The following is a 19,615-nucleotide window of genomic DNA, read 5'->3' as shown; positions in this document are numbered from 1 at the left end:
CCACGCTCAGAGCCATCTCCCCAGCTCTATCCCAGATCTCCCCACTGACTCCAGGGAGCGCCTGGCTTGTATGTTCTGTAGCACATGCTGGTGGGGGGAAGGAGTGTAGGCTCCAGGGCTGTCCTTGGAGAATAGCCCCAGATTCCAACCATTCACAGCTGCGGGTGGAAATATATTGTGAGTCCTACCTTTGGGAGCACAGTTTGCATCTTAACCTGGTAGATAGACAGAGATTGCTGGAACAGAGACTGTTCATGTAAAACTTGTCCCCTAAATGGATTGGGGTGGACTCCGCTGCAAGGCCTGTCTTAAATGGTGTGGAAAGAGGGGAAGGATGCAGCTTTTGCCCATGCTGCTGTAGAGATGCTGAGCACATAGCTGATTCTAGAGCTCTCCTGACTTCAGAATCTGTGTTCCCACAGCCCCAGCTGTATTTCCCAAAGTGAGTTCTATGGCAGTTCTGCTTTGCCACGGGAAGGGGGTCTTGTGTCTGTGGATAAGTGGGGGTGCTGCTCACTGCTGCCCATGTGAGACTCAGGGCACACCTCAGTGTATTTTAAAGGGGCTATTGCAAATACACAATTTAAGACTGGACAGTGGGGCCACTTGTCCTAAGCTCTTTGGGTCATATCCCTTAACACTTCTTTTCATTGCTTATTAGCATTTATAAACACCTTGCAGAATTGGTGTTCTGGGTAACACAGCTGAGAAAACATTGTGTTCTACCATGTTTAATTTTTATAGGTGGAAAGTGATGAATGGATGGGTAGGTGGGTGGGTGGGTAGATGGATGGACGGATGGATGGATGGATGGATGGATGGATGGATGGATGGATGGTTGGATGGGTGGGTGGATGGATGGATGGATAGGTAGATGGGCGGATGGATGGGTGAGTGGGTAGGTGGGTGGGTGGATAGATGGATGGATGGATGGATGGATGGATGGATGGATGGATGGATGGGTGGGTGGGTGGATGGATGGATGGATGGGTGGATGGATAGATGGGTAGATAGATGGATGGATAGATGGGTGGGTGGGTGGGTGGATGGATGGATGGCTAGATTGCTGGATGGATGGATGGATGGATGGATGGATGGATGGATGGATGGATGATGGATGAATGGATGGATTTCAAGAATCATAGCCTCAGAGCTCTCAAGAGTTTTATCCTGAGGAAGGACAAGTTGTCCTGTTCATTCCAGAGAGAGGGAAAATTAGACCAGGGCTAAAGGAGGCTCAAGGGGGTGTCAAGGATTGACTTTCCTGTACTTTTTCAGTGCTCTCCAGGGAACAAGAGCCTGGATAGTGGGGCTTCGGTTGGAGCTGTGCATAGCAGGGACTGGGCTGAAATGTGGAGGCAGAGCTGCCGGGAGGGTGAATTCTGGCTGGCCGAAGTTGCAGACTCTTTGTTGCTTAGTGTCTTGATAATTTTTCTTATGCTCTTTTTTCTGTTTTTATTCACTTTCTCCTACTACAACTTCCCCTTCTTTTCTACCCGCATATCTGTTCCTCTTGCAGTACATCTCCCAAGCTCTTTCGATTGGTTTAGCTGCCCCTATGGAAGAATTGCACAGGTAGGTGCCTGTGTTTATGTTTATTTTTTAAGTTACTGCAACTACCAGGTAGTTTTTATTCCCCCTTTTAAACTCAACAACTCCTGGGTCTCCCCGGCATTTCATTTTCTTCCTTGTATGCCAAATTATATTCTGTATGGTTACCAACTGATTCGTAATCAACTTTATTGTCCCCGAACCCTCTCCAGGGGCCAGAAACCTTTAAAAGCACCAACTCGGGCTGTGCTTGCTTTGCACCTGATCCCTGGTGAGTGGGGAGCCCAGAGGAGGGGAGTGGCAGTGCCAAGGTCACCATGATCTTCTGGGCCCCTAGCTGTTCTGATCGCCCCTGATCAGCTTTCTGACCACGCCTGGGAGTGTTAGAGAGAAGACAGGGCGTCTGTCAGAGGGGAGCTGCTGCGTGGGGAGAAATGGTCGAATGGAAAATTAGTTTTTCTTTCCCAGTAATTGTTTTGACATGAGTAGTAATTAGCCAACAGCTGATGGACCAGAACTGAAGTGAGAAAAAGGAATTGATTGGGTTAGGTAGGGGCAGAAGGCCTCCCTGCACAACATCATTCCTGGCTGTGCCAAGGGTGTTGACCCTGGCAGGAATGGGGGCAGGAGGGGGTGGCCCAGCAGGGTGCACTTTGAGGCCCTGGGAAGAGAGAACATAGGGGTGAAAGGGGCAGCCTCTGCTCCAGGGAAGCTGGGGACCAGCCCTGGTTTCCTAGGGGCAGTAGCATCAAACACAGTGGCTTTCCCTGCTCAGAAAAAGCTGTGTGGGCTTCGCTTTCATCATGAGACCGACTGCAGCTCACCTTTGTGTGGTGCTTGTTCCATTTGGTGATGGGGTCATTTGGCTTTGTGTATAGACTGGGAAACCTGTCCCGTGTTTCTGCCCTGTGATACCGCCTGTGCCTGGGGATTTCTTTGGATGTAGTTTGTATGAACTTGCCTATAAAACTGTCTGGGTCCAGTGATTCATGCAGGGAGGTAATTTGTCAAAGGTTTTGCTCTATTTTGGCGTTTCTAGTGTTCTTTGAAGTCTTTTTGACAACTAAAATCTCATGGAAGCTTGGCTTTTACCAGCATAGAATTAGAAATTATATGCTCTTGTATTAACAGCAGTAACAAAAGATCCATGCTTATTACACTCATGTGTTCTTTCTAATTCCTGAGTCTGGCTATCTGTGCTCACTCTCAGATAGGCTGCTTCATCTCCTTTTCTTTACCGTTGTGATTCCTGCCCTGACTCCCGGAATCATACACACACACACACACACACACACACGCACGCACGCATGCACGCACGCACACACACGCACACGCATGCATGCATGCACATGACCAGTTCTGGGGTCTAGTGTCATCTTGGGTCCTAATGCACTAATTTTTATTGATATTCCTTTCTCCTGTTTTTCTTTGGTTTATTTCACTGCCTTAACATTTTTTTCTAAACTCTTAAATTGAATGTTTAGTCCTTTTATTTTTGTCCCTTTGGGTTTGGTAATGAAATAATTAAGGTTATGGATTTTTCTCCAAGATAATTGGGACTTTATTGCATTTGTTTTTGTATGTTTTTCTTTGCTGTTTTTTCAACATTGTGTAATTGTAGTCTTAAATTCTCTCCTGACCTGAGATTAAGAGGCCATTTTCCTAAGTTTCCAAGTGCTGAGGAGTTGGGATATTGGGGACTTTGTGTATTTATTTACTTTTTCATTATTAATACCCATTCTTATTGCTCTTTAATCAAAGAATATGACCCATGTTATTTTTGCCTTTTGCCATTTATTGATGATATATTTGTGATTGAAATGTGGCCAACATTTTCAATGTTTCGTGGTTCCTTTGAAAAAAATGCTATTTTTGTCTATGGGTTAGGATGTTTAATAGATCCATTTCAATCAGCTTTTAAAATTAAACTATTCAGATCCTGTTTGTCTCTATGCTTGCCTTTTAATTGGTTCCAGGCTAAGATGCACACTCAAAACTTCTTGTGTTTCATCCACTGCAGTGCTGTGTTGTTTGATGAGGGAAATCTCCTGCGTGTTATCTTTGTTGTGAGATGTATTTGTCATCACCCTGGACCTTTTCCTGCTGCAGCTTCCTGCCAATCTGAGCGCATCCCCTCAGCCCTTCAGCATCCTTCCTGATTCTGCCCCGGCCCTCCCTTTTTAAAAATAAATAAATAATTAATTAATTAGGTACAGGTCTCACTATGTAAGCTCATACTTGTATTGATCCTCCTGTCTCAGCCTCCCCAGTGCTGGGATTACACCACACCTGGTTTCAGTGGCCAGCACAGCAAGCTTGGCATTCTGGGGCCAGCATAGCATGCAGTACTGGGGATCGAACCCAGGTCCTTGAGCTTGCCAGGCAGGTGCTTAGACAGCTTTGCCCCTGACTGTATCACTAACTCTTTAAATTTTATGAGACAGGGCCCCACAGAATTACTTTGTGATCCTCCAACTCCAGCTCCTTCTGCATCAGCATCACGAGTAACTGGGATTGCTGGCCTAGCCTCCCTTCCCCAGCTGCCTTTTGCATTGGGTTGCAGTCAACCTGGGGAACATGGGGGAGGACCTGTCCACACAAGATTACATTGTTTCTTTTGGCTTCTGTGAGCCACTCCTCCAGGACCCAAGTTGTACACTTTCCCCTTTTTTGGTGCTGCTCCCACCCCACTTCAGGAGGACAGGGCAGACCCTGGAGAGCAGAAGCTAACTGCCCGGAGGCAGCCTGTTTGGTATGACTGCTTACATGCAGCCTGGGTTCCTTTGCTGCTGCGTGTGGTACAGTATGCAGTCTGCCCCTGGGCGTGAAAAGGGCCCCCCCTGGAATGTTCTTCCCCATCCCCCTGCCCATCGCTTTCATCCAGTCTTTGCTGCTTCATATGAGAAGCTGTGTGTCCTTTACCCAAAATGCTTAGGGCCAAAAGTAGTCCAGGTGTGGGACTTCAGATTTAGAATACTTGCTTGCACTTAACAAGCTATTTGGGGGATAACACCCAACTTTAAACACAAAGTTCATTCATATTTCAAATATACCTTTTACACATAGCCTGATGATAGTCTTATATAATATCTTCAATAATTGTGTGCATGAGTTTCACGATGTGGAGTTTTCCGTTCACGCTGTGTCAGCCCACAACACGTTTACACTTGGGAGCATTTCATAGGTTTGGCTTAGGGATGCTTAAGCCATGGTGGGCGTCGGTGGCTTGCAGTTCTTTTCAACTTTGCTTCCTCTCATGCTGCAGAGTTTTCTGAAAGCTCATGAGGTGGACTTCAGTTTATGCACCTTCCTCAAGTCCGCCCTGCACTGTCAGCAGTTACCCTAATCCTGGCATTTGGGGGTGGCTTGCTTTCCTGGTCTGCAGAGATTGTGCAGGCTTGTGATACACAGGGACTGAATTCAAGAACAAAAGCATCAGCCTCCCCCCACTTCAGCACTCTTCCTCTCTGCTTTATTAATGAATACTGTAGAGCATATAGATTCATTTACAATTATTGCCTCGCTAGATTGTCACACTGACAAAGCAGGTTTGAGGACCAGGTGGAATTAGGCCCATTTTACAGACACATGAGCTCAGGTTTGCTGGGAGAAATGGCTCCTGTAGGCCCAGGTAATGTATCTGGGCAGTGGCTGTGTCATAGGGACTGAGAGCACACGGGTCTCGGTATGAACTAGTGACATCAGGACCATGCAGTCGTGTTGTGGGCTCGAGGCTGGCCATGGTACAAGCTGAATATGCCCCAGAGGTTGGAAGATGCTACAAATCAGTGTGTCCCACCCCTCCCCCCAAAAAAGAACATTTATTGGTGAATTAGGAGCGTGAGAGCATGTCCCCCAACATGCATATGTTACTAAGAATTGAATTCTGGAGCCCTTCATTTTAGTAATATGGGACTCAAGAAGGCCTGTATATGATCGCCTAGGTAGCAGTTGACTGAGCCACATTACATGAAACCAGTAGACCCCGTCCTCTTCCTGTTGCAGAAATTGAACAACCCAAACCCAAAAGTCCAAAATCTGAAAGTTTTTGAACAGAGATATGAGACCCAGGAGGTTTGGATTTTGAAGTACTTCAGATCTTAGATTTCTGGATTAAGGATGTTCAAATCATGCAAAGTCTGCAAATATACCAAAATCCAAAGAAACCCTAAACATGCAACCCTTCTGGTCCCCAGCATTCTGGATAAGGGATATTCAACCTGTATCTGCTTCACAAGATTGAAGAGGGAGGTGCTTCTGAGAGAACAAGAGGAAAGGGATGTAGGAGAGTGGCAGAGGGCCCACCCGACACAGTAGGGCGATGGGACACTTGACTGGCACCTGAGACTGCAACTAATTTCTGGCCACAGAAGCTGGACTCTGCTGACTTCACTTTTTATTCCCCTGGGAATTTAGAAATTTGCGCGCTGGGGATTAGAGAGATGCCTGTAACCCACTTCCAGCTCTCCAACAACTGAAAATTCCTGAGATGGACCTAGCTACATGACACCTCCCAGAAGCTGGGGAGGAGGTGGGAAAAGGGATCACAGTGGCCAAAGTCCAGGGTGCCTGTCTGTGGCCCACACAGCATCTGAGCCGTGTCTCTGTCCCCGCAGTGAATGGATACCACGCATCAGGGACCCCAGCGCACCCTCCTGAGACTGCCCACATGAGTCTCCGAAAATCCACCGGTGATTCCCAGGTAAGGTGTCCCTTAAGGGCAGTAGGGGTTGCTGCTTGTGCAGCCCCAGGAAGGGTTCTTTAAAGATGGGTGCATTGTGAGAGTCCAGCTGACACTAGCCCCATTCTGCCCCCAAGGAGAGAGTGAATGAACTATCTGGGTTGTGCTTTTGCTTCCTGGTGGGAAGAGGGTCGGATGATTAGTCTGTTAGTTTCCTAGAAAGCAAGGGCGGTTTGCAGGACGGTCGGATAGCCATTAGTTGTTACTGTCAGGCCACCGTCTGCATTCCTGACACGACATCCAGGTTTTCCATCACATTAAGCGCGTGGGCAACCCAGTTCTTTGTCCGGTTCTATCCTCTACTCCTCTTACTTGGTCCAGATGGAATTTAGTAAAATCTGGTCATCTCATCTGCTAAGTGGACAGAAGCAGCCTTGGAATGGGAAGAACTGGGACTATGTTTTAAGGTTCCCAAACTGCTCTTATTCACCATGCCTTTCAACACTTACACAAGGGCACGAGGTGGGTGTCAGGGCCATTCCTGTGTGATGTACCAGACCACAGGAGCACAGAACGGTGAAGTAGCTCGTGCAGGTTCACCCAGTGACTGTGGGGTGAGAGTGAACCTGATGTCATAGCCCATGTTCTCCTCAGGTGCATTGAGCTGTCTCTAAGAAACTAGGACTGGTCTCATGCTGTCTGCTCACAAATTTTCATGGAGGGGCTCTTGATGAAACTTCCAAGATCCAGAGATCTTGTCCTAGAATTAAACTGTTGATGATGGTGCTGATGATTATAATTAGCAATAATGATCATTGATGATCATCATTGCAATTATATTGCTGATGGGGAAGAAAGCGACAGCTACCACGGAGTGGTTCCCACGAGCCACTCACTGGAAGAAAGGCCTGCGCTCTCTTAGTAAGATTCAGGGTGCCATTCAGCTTCAGTTCAGGTGAGAATGTTAGTTTTTGAAAACTGACTAAGTTGTTCTTGCTTAAGAAGCTAAGCATTCGTTGGAGTTGGCTTTAGTTCAGCAAAGTCTGGCAAAGAATTGGAGCATCAGTACAGGTCAGAGTTCCTGAAGTCTGATGGACTTCTCAGTCTCCTGGACTCCTGTTGAAATCCAGATTCTTTCTCAGGAGGGCTTGAATAAGCTGGGTGTTTCTGGCCAGTCTCCAGGTGCGGCTGCTGCTGACGTCGGGCTCACGCCTGAGGAGTAGGGACCCAGACTCCGTCAGTAACACACAGTGATGTGTCTGTCCCCCCACTCCTCCACCCATACCACCCAGCAGGAATCAACCCTGGCTTTGAGTGTTTCCTGCCGAGTCCCCAAATAGCCTCCTCTGTGTGGCTCCTGTCACTCTTTTAGAAGGGTGGCTTACTTGTCTTATTTGAGGGTGTCTCTGAAGACATCAGCCCAAGTTCTGCTGTGGTTTGTGAATGACAAAGAACGCTGGTGCTAGCTTAAGCATCGTGGGGCAGAATACTGGAAACCGCTCTCCAAGCTCCCTTCCCTAGTAAAAAATAACTCCTGCTGCCTCTGCGAGTAGTGAGAAATTGTTGTTCAACCACTTAACCAGTCCTGTACTGGAATAATTAACTTATAACTTAGAAGGTGACTCAATAATATGTCTCACAAGCCTCTAACACAGAAATCTCTCTTCCAGGAGCTGTTCTTGGAATATATTCAGGGATTTTGATTTATGTATACGATTGTTCACCCAAGCATTATTTATAGCCCTGTAACAGTGAACCCAACCTAATTGCCTGGCAACAGAGTCTGAGAAAAGTGGATTATGGTGCTAGACACCCAGCCAGCCAATGATATTATATGATCATTAAAAAGCTTTCTTCCACAGAAAATGTAATGATTTGGAAAATTCTCACAACTTAATGCTGAATAGGACAAGCAGAACACAAACTACATGTGCTACAGTCTTATTTGAGAGAAGGAAAACTACCCTTGTCTGCAGAAAATAATGGCTGGGTGCATTCGTGGTGGCTTGTTGCATCTAAGGTCTCAGTGCCGCATCAGGGGACATCTGGAGGCATTATGATTGTTACAGCTGTGGTGGCTGTTAATGACATGATGCCAGGGAGATAGCTAAATGTCCTGTGATGCACAGGACAGCTCTTCAGAATAAGAATTACCCAGTTTGAAAATATGAATTATTCTGAGGTTGCTAAGTCTTGCTCAAACATCATGAGTAATGTTTGCTTCCTTTGCATATTTCACTACTTTTCACTCACATTTACTAAAATGAGCACAACATTACACTTTGTGTGTGTGTGTGTGTGTGTGTGAGAGAGAGAGAGAGAGAGAGAGAGAGAGAGAGAGTAGGGATGAAAGCCATGGCTTCAACTTGCTGTGCAAATTCTCCACCACTGGGCTATGCCTCCAGCCATTTTTACTTTTGAGACAGGGTTTTGCTAAGTTGCCCAGGCTGGCTTTGAACTTGTGATCCTCCTGCCACAGCCAACCTAAAAGCTATGACTTTTTATCCTGCTTTATGAACCTGCAGAACTGGCTGTCTGCAGAAGGCACAAGAGCCTAAACATCTGTCCCTAATGTTAAGAAGGTGAGCGGTTCACAGACAGTGCCACCACAGAGCATCTGTGAGTGCGTCCTCTTCAGCGTGCATGGTGACTTGCACATGTCTCCCAGGCCGTCCATCATAACTCATGATAATTACCCTTAATAGTAATTGAAACAGATGGATGAGGAAGCAGGTGAACGTACGCCATATGAGACATGGCAGAGTGTGCAGTAAATTGGCTCGCTCAAGGTTACAGGGACAGAGGCCAGGATGATAAGCCTTTTAGCCTGAAAGTCATTATGTTCTTTTTATACTGCCTGCTGGTTGCCACCCTTGAGCAAGCCAACCAGGAAGATCAGAATGTTGGAAGGACAGGGAGGGAAGGCCAGATTTTTATGGAAGTCAGGAGTATGTCCTCAGTGTGCTCTGTTACGGGCAGGACTGATGGCAGGGTACCCAGGAGTTCCTGAGGGTCCTGGCACCTCCTCCTAGCCCTGGAGAGACCTGAGCAGGTATGCACAAGGTGATGGCAGTGATCTAGTGCCACCCATTGGAGGGTTTCAGTATTGAGGGGGCAGTCTTGCGAGACCTCATAGAAGAAGCAAGTTCTAACTAGATTTCTTCCTTCTTGCCTACCAATACCCAGACCCTTTTGTGATCCAACTTAAATTATTCTGGTTTTCCATTATCTTTTCCAGAAGAATACAGGAGGGAGGAAAAAGAATAGGATTCAGAATAGGTTTAGAGATGTGAGGGACTCATTGAAGAAAAGGGTTGAAAATAAGAAAGATGCTGAACCCTGCTCCCAGTCCCTACTTCAGTAATATGTGACCCACTGAGCATTCACATCTTTACAGGAATGGAGACAGATAAAGAGGTAGTCGCTGCCTTGAAAGTGTGTAGCAGGCCAGGAACAGAATTGGATAAATAATTGCCTAACTGGAGCAGTGATGAGGGATGGAGAGGTGTGTGCTACGGGGACCAGTTTGGTGGCCTCAGGCACCGGCTCTCTAAGAAAAGATATTTTGTTGAAGAACAGCAAAGATGAGCAAAGGTTTAGCTTGGCAGAGATGTGGGGGTTGGGGCAACAACATTCCAGGAGAAGGAAGAGCCTTTGTGGATGTCTGGAGGCCAGAAGAAAAGTGATCTTTGCAAGGAGTCAACAGAGGCCAGGTACAGCAGGCTGTGTGGCTCATTGAATCAGAAGTGGGGAGGGCAGAAGGTGAGGCTGGGGGTGTCTGCAGGGGGCTCTCGTGAGATGCTCAGGCTTGATCCCAACAGCTTTGGGGTGCCCTGGTAGGGTTTTCTCCAGAATCCCACCTGCCCAAGAAGTAGGAGCCAGAAAATTATTCTCAGGGGCTTAGCTATGGACTGGGAAGGTGTTTGGAGCAGGGGCTCCCTTGGGAATGGGCAGCAGCTGGCGTGTGATCCACCTGTTGGTCCTCATGGTGACAGTAGAGCTGCCCAGGTAGAGTCAGGACTGCAGGCTGAGAAGGATTTGCAAAATCAGTGAGGAGAGGAATCACAAGCAAAGGAAATTTTACAACTATTTATGGGAATTTGCAAACTTTATAAAAGTTCAAAGAATACTACAATAAAACAGTATGGCACTATCATTTAAATTCCACAATTACCAGCATTAAACTAATTTTGTTATATTTATGCTCCCTATCACAGCTACCTAACGCTTCCAGCTCATCATTATTTCAAGCAATTTCCTGGTATATTGTTTTAAATGCAAATATTTCAGAATGTATCTCAAAGGGAAAAAATACCACAATACCATTATCACACTTTAAAAAACATAAATTCAGTACTCAGTAATATTACCATAAATATATTAGTTAAACTCACCCATTGTCCCCAAATGTCTTTCATATCAGCTTTTCTCTCCAGTCCAGGGTCTAGTCAAGTTTCGTTGGATGTTGTTTCTCCAGTCTGTCTGTCTGTCTCTCATTTTTAAAAACAGCTTCGTTGGCATGTAACTTATGCACTATACAGCTTACTCACTTTTTTGTACAATCAGTAGGCTTTTTAGTGTATTCATGGAGCTGTGCAACCATCATCACAATGAATTTTGAAATATTTTAATCACCTCCAAAGAATCCCAACAAGCCCTGGACAACTGCTGTTCTATTTTTCGTCTCTGGATTTTCCTGTTCTGGACATTTCATGCTATTTGTGGGCCTTTGCGACTGACTGCTTTCACTCCTTATGTTTTTGAGGCCGGTGTTGTGGTGTGGATCAGACCTTCACTCCTGCGGCTGCACAGCGTTCCATTGTGTGGGGATGGAACATTTTATCCATGTTGTCTCTTTAATCTCTTCTCAGCTAGGTTGATCTCACACTTCTTTTTCCTCTTCTGTCTTTGCTCACATTGACTTTTTGGAGAGGCCAGGTCAGTTGTCTTGTAGCATGACCTACATTCTGGATCTGACTACTTTCTTGTGCTTAGATTCATTAAGTTCTTAGATTCCCAGTAAGCAGTGGTGGCAAAGGGCGTTCTCTAAGCATGCTGAGCGCTTCTCGCATCCTGAGTCGCAGCTCCTGGATTTGCAACCTGCCGCTGAGGCCGTTTCAGAGCTCGGCAAATGCAGAGACTACTAGATTTCTCCTTTGGGGGAATGCATTTTTCTTTCCTAATTTATCAGTACCCTGTGGGATGCTAGTATGATACTATGTGACTGTCCTGTTCCCCACAATCTTTGCACTTAGGGCTTTGAACATCTGTGATAATCGTGGCCTGAATCTCTTTTGACACGGGGGTTCTGAAATGGTGAATTTCTAATTCCTGGTACATTTTTAAATTGGTATTTTTCTAGGATGAAATATTTCTTCCCCCCACCTTGGAACAAAGGCAGTTGTAGTCTTCTCTTTTGTTCTTTTCCCACATGTAGTCTGTGGGAGCGCTTTAAAAGAAGGGCTTCTGTTACATCATCCCCACTCTTTATGCATTTTCTTAGCTCCTACTGCAATAAAATATTCTGGGTCTACACTGTATTTGGGATTAGCCATGTTTCCCAAGGCGCTTGGGTTCCATTTAGTGGGGAGTAGTATTTAGAAACAAATGATATAGCTAGTAAATGCTGGCACAGTGATACCATGTCCTTCCTTCCCCGCCTTTTCAGTGATACGAAATAGGGGTGTGTACATATGTGATGCATAGCTGTGTATCTCTGCCCATATATGATGCATGTATAGAAGCTAGACTGGTGGGCTCAGAGACTGGTATTGTCTGTGGCCACCATCCCGGGTCAGCACTGGTTGAAATGATCTCCAGCCAGCACAGCACAGATCAGAGGAGTCCTGACTCCCGCGCACAGAACGCCGGCCCTCCCCGTGCCTTGTATTCCTGTCCTGGCCTAAGTTGTGGTGGGCAGGTATGATCAGCATGCCCAATCTCATTCCGTGGAGTTTTGTACACTGCAGTCTTGACATGACTGCTAGTAGAAGATGGAGCTCTCTTTTGTCTCCTGCAAAGATACCTGGGAAGCAAGGCACTGTCCCAGGTCTCAAAGTGAAGAGACGATAGAAGACAGAAAAAAGAACTATGCAGGCTTTGGCTCTGGCCTCCACACTATTAGTCTTGTGATCCTGGATGGTTTAGCATCTGGAAGCCTTTGGTATCATGGTCTGCAAAGACAGATAAGATGCCCCATAGCTTGCTGGGGTTGTCAGGATTAAACCAGATTAAGCGGGTCAGATGCCAAGCTTGGTGCTCGCTGAGATAAACAAGTGCTCAGTAGTGGTAGCTCTTGCAGGGTTTCCTCCCTGTTAGTTCTCTTCCTCTCTGTCTCTGCATCCCCAGCAATAGCAGCATCCATCTGCAGCCTTAAAAGGCTGGTGAGGATGCTGGAGCACCGGATGCCAGGTACACCGCGATGGTAGCAGTATCATGTTCGTGTACGATGGGGACAGAAAACTACAGAATCTGCCCCTTCTTGGCATCCGTGTGCTTGGCCAGTGTCTCTGCATGTGAGGACCTGGGAGAGAGACTTCTGTCCCCATCTCTTCTTGGTGACTAGACTTGTGTTTCCTATCATGGAGTCTCTGTTGGCCTTCCTCAGCAGTTGACACATGGCCTGGGATGGAGTGGATAGCATGAGAGGGTTCAGGGGAGGCCAGACAGGAGAGTCGATGCCTTATAAATGTTCATGGAAACTGCGAACAACTACAGTGGGCAGAGGAGTTGCTGTATGTAGAGACACCTTGGGCAAATAACAGGATGGCGGGATCACTATGCGTCCAAGGGAGGGCTTCAGTTTCGGTATGGCAACAGCTTGCCGCCCTAGGGGCCACTGGTGCAGCGGCTCTGGGAGGTACACTGAGTCTTCTTTTGGGTAAGCTCCTCAGTCCTGATGTACAGCAGCAACAATCCCATTTTATAGATGGTAAAGCGGAGGCTCAAGGGATTCAGGATACTTGGTTAGGATCTCAAAGTCAGTGATCCTCAAAGAATTACTTTTGCTAAGAATGCTAAGGATGCCACTTTCTATGAGTTCATTTTATTTACCAGTCAGAGGGGGACTATAAGGCAGTAAGAAATTAGCCAAGCTCCCGAGGGAGAGGCTGGTGCTCACCACAGCAACTGGCTGCTCCGGGGTCGGACTGGCCTGCAGGTGGGTGAGGACACTGCTGGCTTCCGTGAGCCTCACTGACAAAGCCCTTGCATGATTTTCCCATTTCTTCTGTTCCACCAAGGATAGGGTAAGTCTGGAATCAGAGCCAGGATGTACTCGGGCCCACCAGCCATAGCTAGCTTAGGGGTAAAGTCACTGTGGGGCTCAAGACAGGAGCTGCCTCAGGCCTGCCTGGGGCCCTCTGGTGTCCCATTCCTAATGCAATTGCTAATTGTACAAGGAAGATCCAAGGTTGAATGTTTCCCTTAGGGTCTTCTGCTCTTAAGATAGATGTGGCCAGGCATACAGCTCAGTGGCATAAGCACCTGCTCGGCCAGCACAAGGTCTCGAATTTGATCCCCGGTACCAGGAAAAAAAGAAAGAAGATGGATGAGACGTTTTCAACCAGTAACCCTTCATTTTGTCCACCAGCAAACCCTTAGGCAGAGACTTTGGCAAGCTGCCAAGGACCTGTGGTCTCAGAGGTCCTTGGGGGCTTCAGTCTGCCTGCTGGCATTGGGGAGGACTTGAAAAGGCAGCCCAGAGATTGAGTGGAAGCTGAGGCTGGGCTTGGCTGAGAACTCGCTCCTGCCTCCTGGGGCTGGGAGAGCGGCACGTCTTGGCGGTTACTGAGCAGCGCCCCTGCGCGTTATACACATTTAGGGTTTGATATTTTGGATCTGGGTGTTTCAGAATAAGATGTCATGTGCTGAATCTCCACCGGCAGGAGGGGTCCGCCTGTAATTGGCCTTAACTCTCTGCACCCCAGTGGATTCTGCCACTGAAACAGAGCAGCGCAGTACCAGTAACCAGCAGGGGGCAGCGGAGGGGTTAACTCCCCCAATCACCGGCATGAGGAGCAGAGGGGACACCTGCCCGGGAGCAGTCTTCTCCCAGCTAGGAGAGGAGCCTTCTTCCACTTTGCCTGCCTGAGAGCTGAGCATGGGAGCAGAGGGAACTCGGGAGCGCTTCCTGCCCACCCTGGCCCCGGCTATGGTGACTTAGGAGTTAATGGCAGGCTGAACATCTCTGAACTTCACCAGCACAGAGGGCTCCTAACCAATCCCTCCACCCTCAGGGAGCCTGAATGAGAAAAAAAAAAAAAAGAAAGAAAGAAAGAAAGAAAGTCCAATATGGAGAACAGCTTTGATGATGTCTCTTACTTCTCTCCCCAGAACCTGGGCTCCTCCTCACCAAGCAAAAAGCAGAGCAAGGAAAACACCATCACAGTAAGTGACTCACACTGGGCGCTTCCAGGTTGGGTGGCAAGCTGGGGCATTTGGCCACAGCTGGGCTGTTGCTATGGCAACGTGGACCGCCAAGCAGAAGTGATGCCCAGCCTGGAAACGGGGAAGTTCCAAAGCTTGGATTTAGCTGACTCCCCTGACTCCTTCCCCTTTCTCTGTCAGTTTCACATGTCACTTGTTTTCCTCTGGAGAAGGAAGCAGGGAGAGGAAGGTGGTTGGAAGACGCAGAAGCCATTTTTGCGGAGCGGGCAAGGGAAGGTGCGCGTACAGGAGTGGGCTGAAGGGGGTGGACTGAGCTGTGTGCGAGTGATGTGATGTGTAAATTGCAGCCACAGCAGGGTTGCTTTTGTGCAGGGAAACTTCTGGAAGATGTCAAAGTTAAAAGCAAGAGGAGGTACCCTAAGAATAGTGTTCCGGGAGCTCTTGACGAGAGGCAGGCAGCTTCTGCTTTGAGGGGCCAGTCTACCTCCCAGGGCTTTCCCAGAACCCTGCCAAGTGCCCGTGTAAAGTGGAACTCCCACGCCGCTCCCTGTCTCAGCTTTGCACTGGACTGGGGGGTGGGATGTCAGTGTCCCCTCCAAGTAGGAAAAGGAGCTGTCCAGCTGCCCCAACAGCCCACAACTTGGAGACTCGAGAAGTGGGTCCTGAGCTTATGTTTTGTCACAGACGCAAAAGAGTTGGGAACAGGGGCTCTCTCTTGAGCTCCATCTCACACCACTCAGCCATCCTTGCTGCCCCCACAGAGATCAAGCCAGGAGAGGTTCTGTTTCCCTGGCTTATCCTGGCTGGAAGTCCTAATTTATAGGAAAACAAACTAAGTGAACCCAACCGTCATAACTGCCACCACTGTTGTGTGCATTTGTCACGTACAAGCAGTGTTCCAAGTACCTCGCTTTGCCCACTAGCTGTGTGTGAGGTGTAGTTAACAGAAACCATCCAGGCAAGGGACTATGAACCTGGATGCTGAAACCGTAGTGTCACTTATGAGCTGTGTGACCCCTGGGGCAAGCTGCCACACTTCTTCCCTGTGACCCGTCTGTGTCTACCTGTAAAATAGGGCAGCGGGGCATCACTAATGCAGGGGTAGTGCAAGGATGTCCATGAGTGCAAAGCACTTACACAAGCTCAGTGCGTAGCAGGTGCTCAGGGCACACTCGTGTGATCATCGTCCCACTTACACATGAAGAAACTGAGGCACAGAGTGGCACCTCACCCAGAGTCGGCCCACTGTAGAGGGTCAGCATCCAAAGCCTATGCTGTCATCTGTCTGCACTGCCCTTCTGGGGCTGGCTGGGTCCCTCAGGTCATCAATCCCTTTCTACCCCCTATTCTTCCTGGTGGTGAGCAGAGTGGCTCAGCCTGTGGGGCACGTGGGGTGGCAGTGGCCTCTGTATTTCTAGAGGCCCTGACAGTGCTGGACAAGGCACCCACGGGTGCAGGCTTCTGGAGATACAGTCTCTGTCTTCAGATTTGCTGCCATGCACATCCAGAATTTGGGGGTAAAGCAGGAGCTCCCCAAGGTCCATGAAATGAGGGAAAGAAGGAAGAGAAGAAAGTGGAGAGGTCACAGTTTGTCTAGAAGACAAATGGAAGAAATAAAGTAGGAAAGGCAGAGTGCTAGTCTGGCCAGCATTGCCATAATGGCCTTAGCGCTGGTGTGGGCCTCTGACGGGTTCCTTCTGTGCTGTCCTGCAGCCAGCAGTCCAGGCTTTGTCAGTGGGCTGCGTGTGGCCCTGGATATCCTTGGGATGGCACACTCCTCATCCGCCCCAGCTTCGGCGCCTTCTTTTTTTTTCTACTAGCCTATATCAGTGCTTCTCATGAGATGGTTTGCAGCATGCCGGCATTTAAGGCCTGTGAGATAGTTACTCAAAGGGCAGTTCCTGGAGCTACCCCGTACCTCCCTTTGGTCTCTCTGTGGCCAGGCTAGAACACAGTTAGGGCTTTGAAATAAACATTTGTGCCTTGGATAATTGTTCCTGGGAAAAGTGAGCACAGGAAGCCCTGACCAAAGGCCACAGCGCAGTGGGGAGCAGTCCAGGACTGGAAGCTGGGTCTCCTGGCTGACAAACCAGGACGCCGCCCAGGGCACCCCCTGGCCACCAGGGCCACGCATTCCTCCAGGCTGAAGATTTCTGCCCTCTGCCCAGCTCTTGCTCTGCGTTCTGACCCTCCAGAGCTCAGGGAGGGGATGACCCAGTATCTAGGACACTGAGACTCTAGACCTTCTCCACCCTCTGGCATGTAGGGGCGAGGGCAGCAACTTCCCTCACTGATCCCACAGAGCACACATTTCCAGGCCTGGGCAGCAAAAGGTGAGTCCCCAGCCAAGGAGCAAGAACAGGATTCCGAAGCTCAGTGGCCTGGAGCTGGTTTGGACGGAGCTGACACACGGGCAGGGCCTGACAGCCTGGCCTGATCCATCCCTGCTGGCAGCAGTGCGCACTGGCAGGTGGAGTGTGCCCTTAGGTTGGGAGAGCCAGGTTCTCATGGCAGCGCACAGCCCTTGGCACAAATGTGGCATGTCAGAATCTCGAGGACAGCGGGAGAGATGACAGCAAAGTCACGCAGCCCTGTTCTTTGCTGGCCAGAAGAATTCGGTAACTCTGCTTCTTAGCCTCCACTTCCCAGCATAGCCTATCTAAAATCTGGCACCCTGGGAAGGGGCTCAGGGAGTGAAGAAGGGCCCTTGGGTCCTTTTCTCCCTGTTGGCCTGAAGCCCCCTCCAAGATCATCCTCCCTTGGAGAGAATATCCAGGGTCTGCTTCAGTGTCAAACCCTGTTCCCTCAATGCTGCAGGCAGGTGAATCGGACAGCTGGTAAAGGGGCCCCTGGCCCCTGCCCATGTCTACCCCATGGCAGCCCCATGCTTGGAGTGACTCAGTGTCCCCCACCAGACCCTCAGGTGGATCTCCCCATATTCAGTAGCTCTCATGCCATGGCCAGGTGCCCTACTGACACCTGCTTCCCTCTAGGTGGCCCTTGGTGTGGAGAGATTTGAAGGGATGATTAGATAACCCTTGAGGCTTTGCCTGCCATGGGCAGAATGTCCCTGGCAGGAGCCTGGGCTACACAGAGTCCCCCGCAGTGGGGCAGGATGTGTGGTAGGGGTGCGGGTGCGGGCCGGAGAGAATAGCACTGGTACTGGGGGGGAGGGGATGCAGCTGGGGAACCCTGGGTCTCCAGGGAGGGGGTGTGAGTGAGGCCTCTCCCCTTCATGCATGGAGGGCCTTCTGTTGAGTACTCCTTCCTGCCTGAGCCCTGGCCATCAGTGGGACTGGGCACAGAGCTCTACCTCAGGGTGTCAGAGAGGCCAGGTGACAGGGTTAGGAGCCTAGAGCTGGAGCCGAATGGGCTGGGCTCCAACCTTGGCTCCACTGGCCTGTGTAAGCCTGTCTCAGTTCTTGACCCCTCTGCGCTTCCTGTTCTCATCTGTAAGATGAAGATACTAAGAACACCTGCCTTCAGGGCTGCCGTGAGGATCACGTGAGTTAATAAGTATGAAGCACCTAGGGTGCGCTTAGCTGTCATTGGATACAAAGGGGTGCCTAAGCCGAAGCCTGCGTGTGCAGGGTGCACGATGTGACTGTGGCCCCTGCTGTGCCCACAAGGCTATGGGAGGAGGCGAGATCTTGCCCACAGGGGAAGCTGGACCCCGGTATTGCCTACCTGGAGAATGTCCTCCAGGAAGAGGCAGGGATTCAGAGCAGAGGTTCCATGGGGAAGGCCCTGTGCCCTGCTCTTCCCTCTCTGGGGGGTGCCCCCTGCAGGATGGGGTCCTGTGGTGCAGAGCCTGCACTTGAGGTCCGGGGTCATAGAAAGACAGAGCAAGGTAAGAGGAGTGGCCCGGGACTTAGAAGGCCAGCTAAGGAGCCCTCTCTGCCAATCCCTAGCCACACGACAGTGGCAGCATTAGTCTTCCTAAACATGCCTCAGTTTCTCATCTCTGTCCCAAAGCATTAGATAAGCATTGGAGCTGACTGCTTCCTGAATATCAGAGCACCACCACTTGCCAACCACTGCCACCGCCTTGTCCCCCCATGCCCTTCCAGCCAGGCCAGTCACCTTGGACTTTGTCAGCTTGGCCCATCGACATTTCAGGGCTTTGAAGTGTGTGGTTACTCTGTGCACTGTAGGAAGTTCATCGGTCTCTTCTCACCTCTACCCAGCAGGTGCCAATAACAGTCCCACCCTGCTGGGTGGTGACAACCAAAAATGTCTCCCCATTGCCCGGTGTTGCCTGGAGTGGGGACACTGAAGCTACTTCGTGGGTTCACTCCTGGTAAATCTGCAAAGCACCTTCAGGCTCTTCTATGTAGGCTCCCTGTCCCATGCTGCCCTCAGCCACCACTGTACTCCCCCAGCTCACGGTGCAGCCTCCCGCAGTGAACGGTCACGTCCTCCCTCCTGTGCAGCTTCCACAGGCCTACAGGCCCTGCTCCTCAGCTCTATCCCCTTTCCACTCTGAGCCAAGCCAGGCGAGTGGCACATTCTCCAACTCTGAGGTATGGCCTCAGCCCTGGGTCCCCTCTTCCCTGCAGGGCTCTTTTGACCTCCCCACTTCCTGCCTGTGTCCTACTCTTACTAAGTGGCAAGTCTTTCCTGTAGTAAGATCCTTCCTGGGTCCCTGGCCCTTCCACAGCCCCAGCACCCCATGCACACTCCAGCGGCAGGAAACCACTTATGTGTCTCCCCAAGCCTCCTCGTGACCCAAACCATGAGTGCAGCCACTCTAACTGGTATCTCTAGTCGCTAGTCATTGCACTAAGAACCTAGTATGTGTGGGGGGAGTGGGCCAGGTACTAGGGAAACTACTTTCTTCTATGGTCAGGCTGTTGGCAAGGAAGAAAAATGTCAAATAAGCTGATGTGAGAAATATCATGAATAGACTCACACAGACTGCTGGGTTTTCACCCAGCATGTGGCACTGAGAAGCCATTCAAAAAGTGTTTGAACAGAAAGTGGGTAAGCAGGGCC

The 19,615-nt window shown here is 49.4% G+C and overlaps 1 protein-coding gene across 10 annotated transcripts in view; it reads left to right on the top strand.

Annotated features, from left to right (window-relative positions):
- Window positions 1-19,615, top strand: part of Gas7 (growth arrest specific 7) — a 245,170-nt gene that overhangs the window by 191,493 nt on the left and 34,062 nt on the right. For 8 of the 10 annotated variants that reach the window (XM_004645164.2, XM_023705407.1, XM_023705405.1 and 5 more), the window contains exons 4-5: window positions 6,168-6,253; window positions 14,567-14,620. In XM_004645164.2, the coding sequence (XP_004645221.1) occupies window positions 6,168-6,253; window positions 14,567-14,620 (140 nt within the window). The remainder of the gene's footprint in view (window positions 1-6,167; window positions 6,254-14,566; window positions 14,621-19,615) is intronic. The other 2 variants (XM_023705409.1, XM_023705408.1) reach the window with 1 other exon arrangement.

This window comes from Octodon degus, unplaced genomic scaffold, assembly GCF_000260255.1.
Source record: "Octodon degus isolate 3935 unplaced genomic scaffold, OctDeg1.0 scaffold00219, whole genome shotgun sequence".
NCBI classification, from domain to species: Eukaryota; Metazoa; Chordata; class Mammalia; order Rodentia; family Octodontidae; genus Octodon; species Octodon degus.
This window is presented reverse-complemented; position numbering and strand designations above follow the sequence as displayed.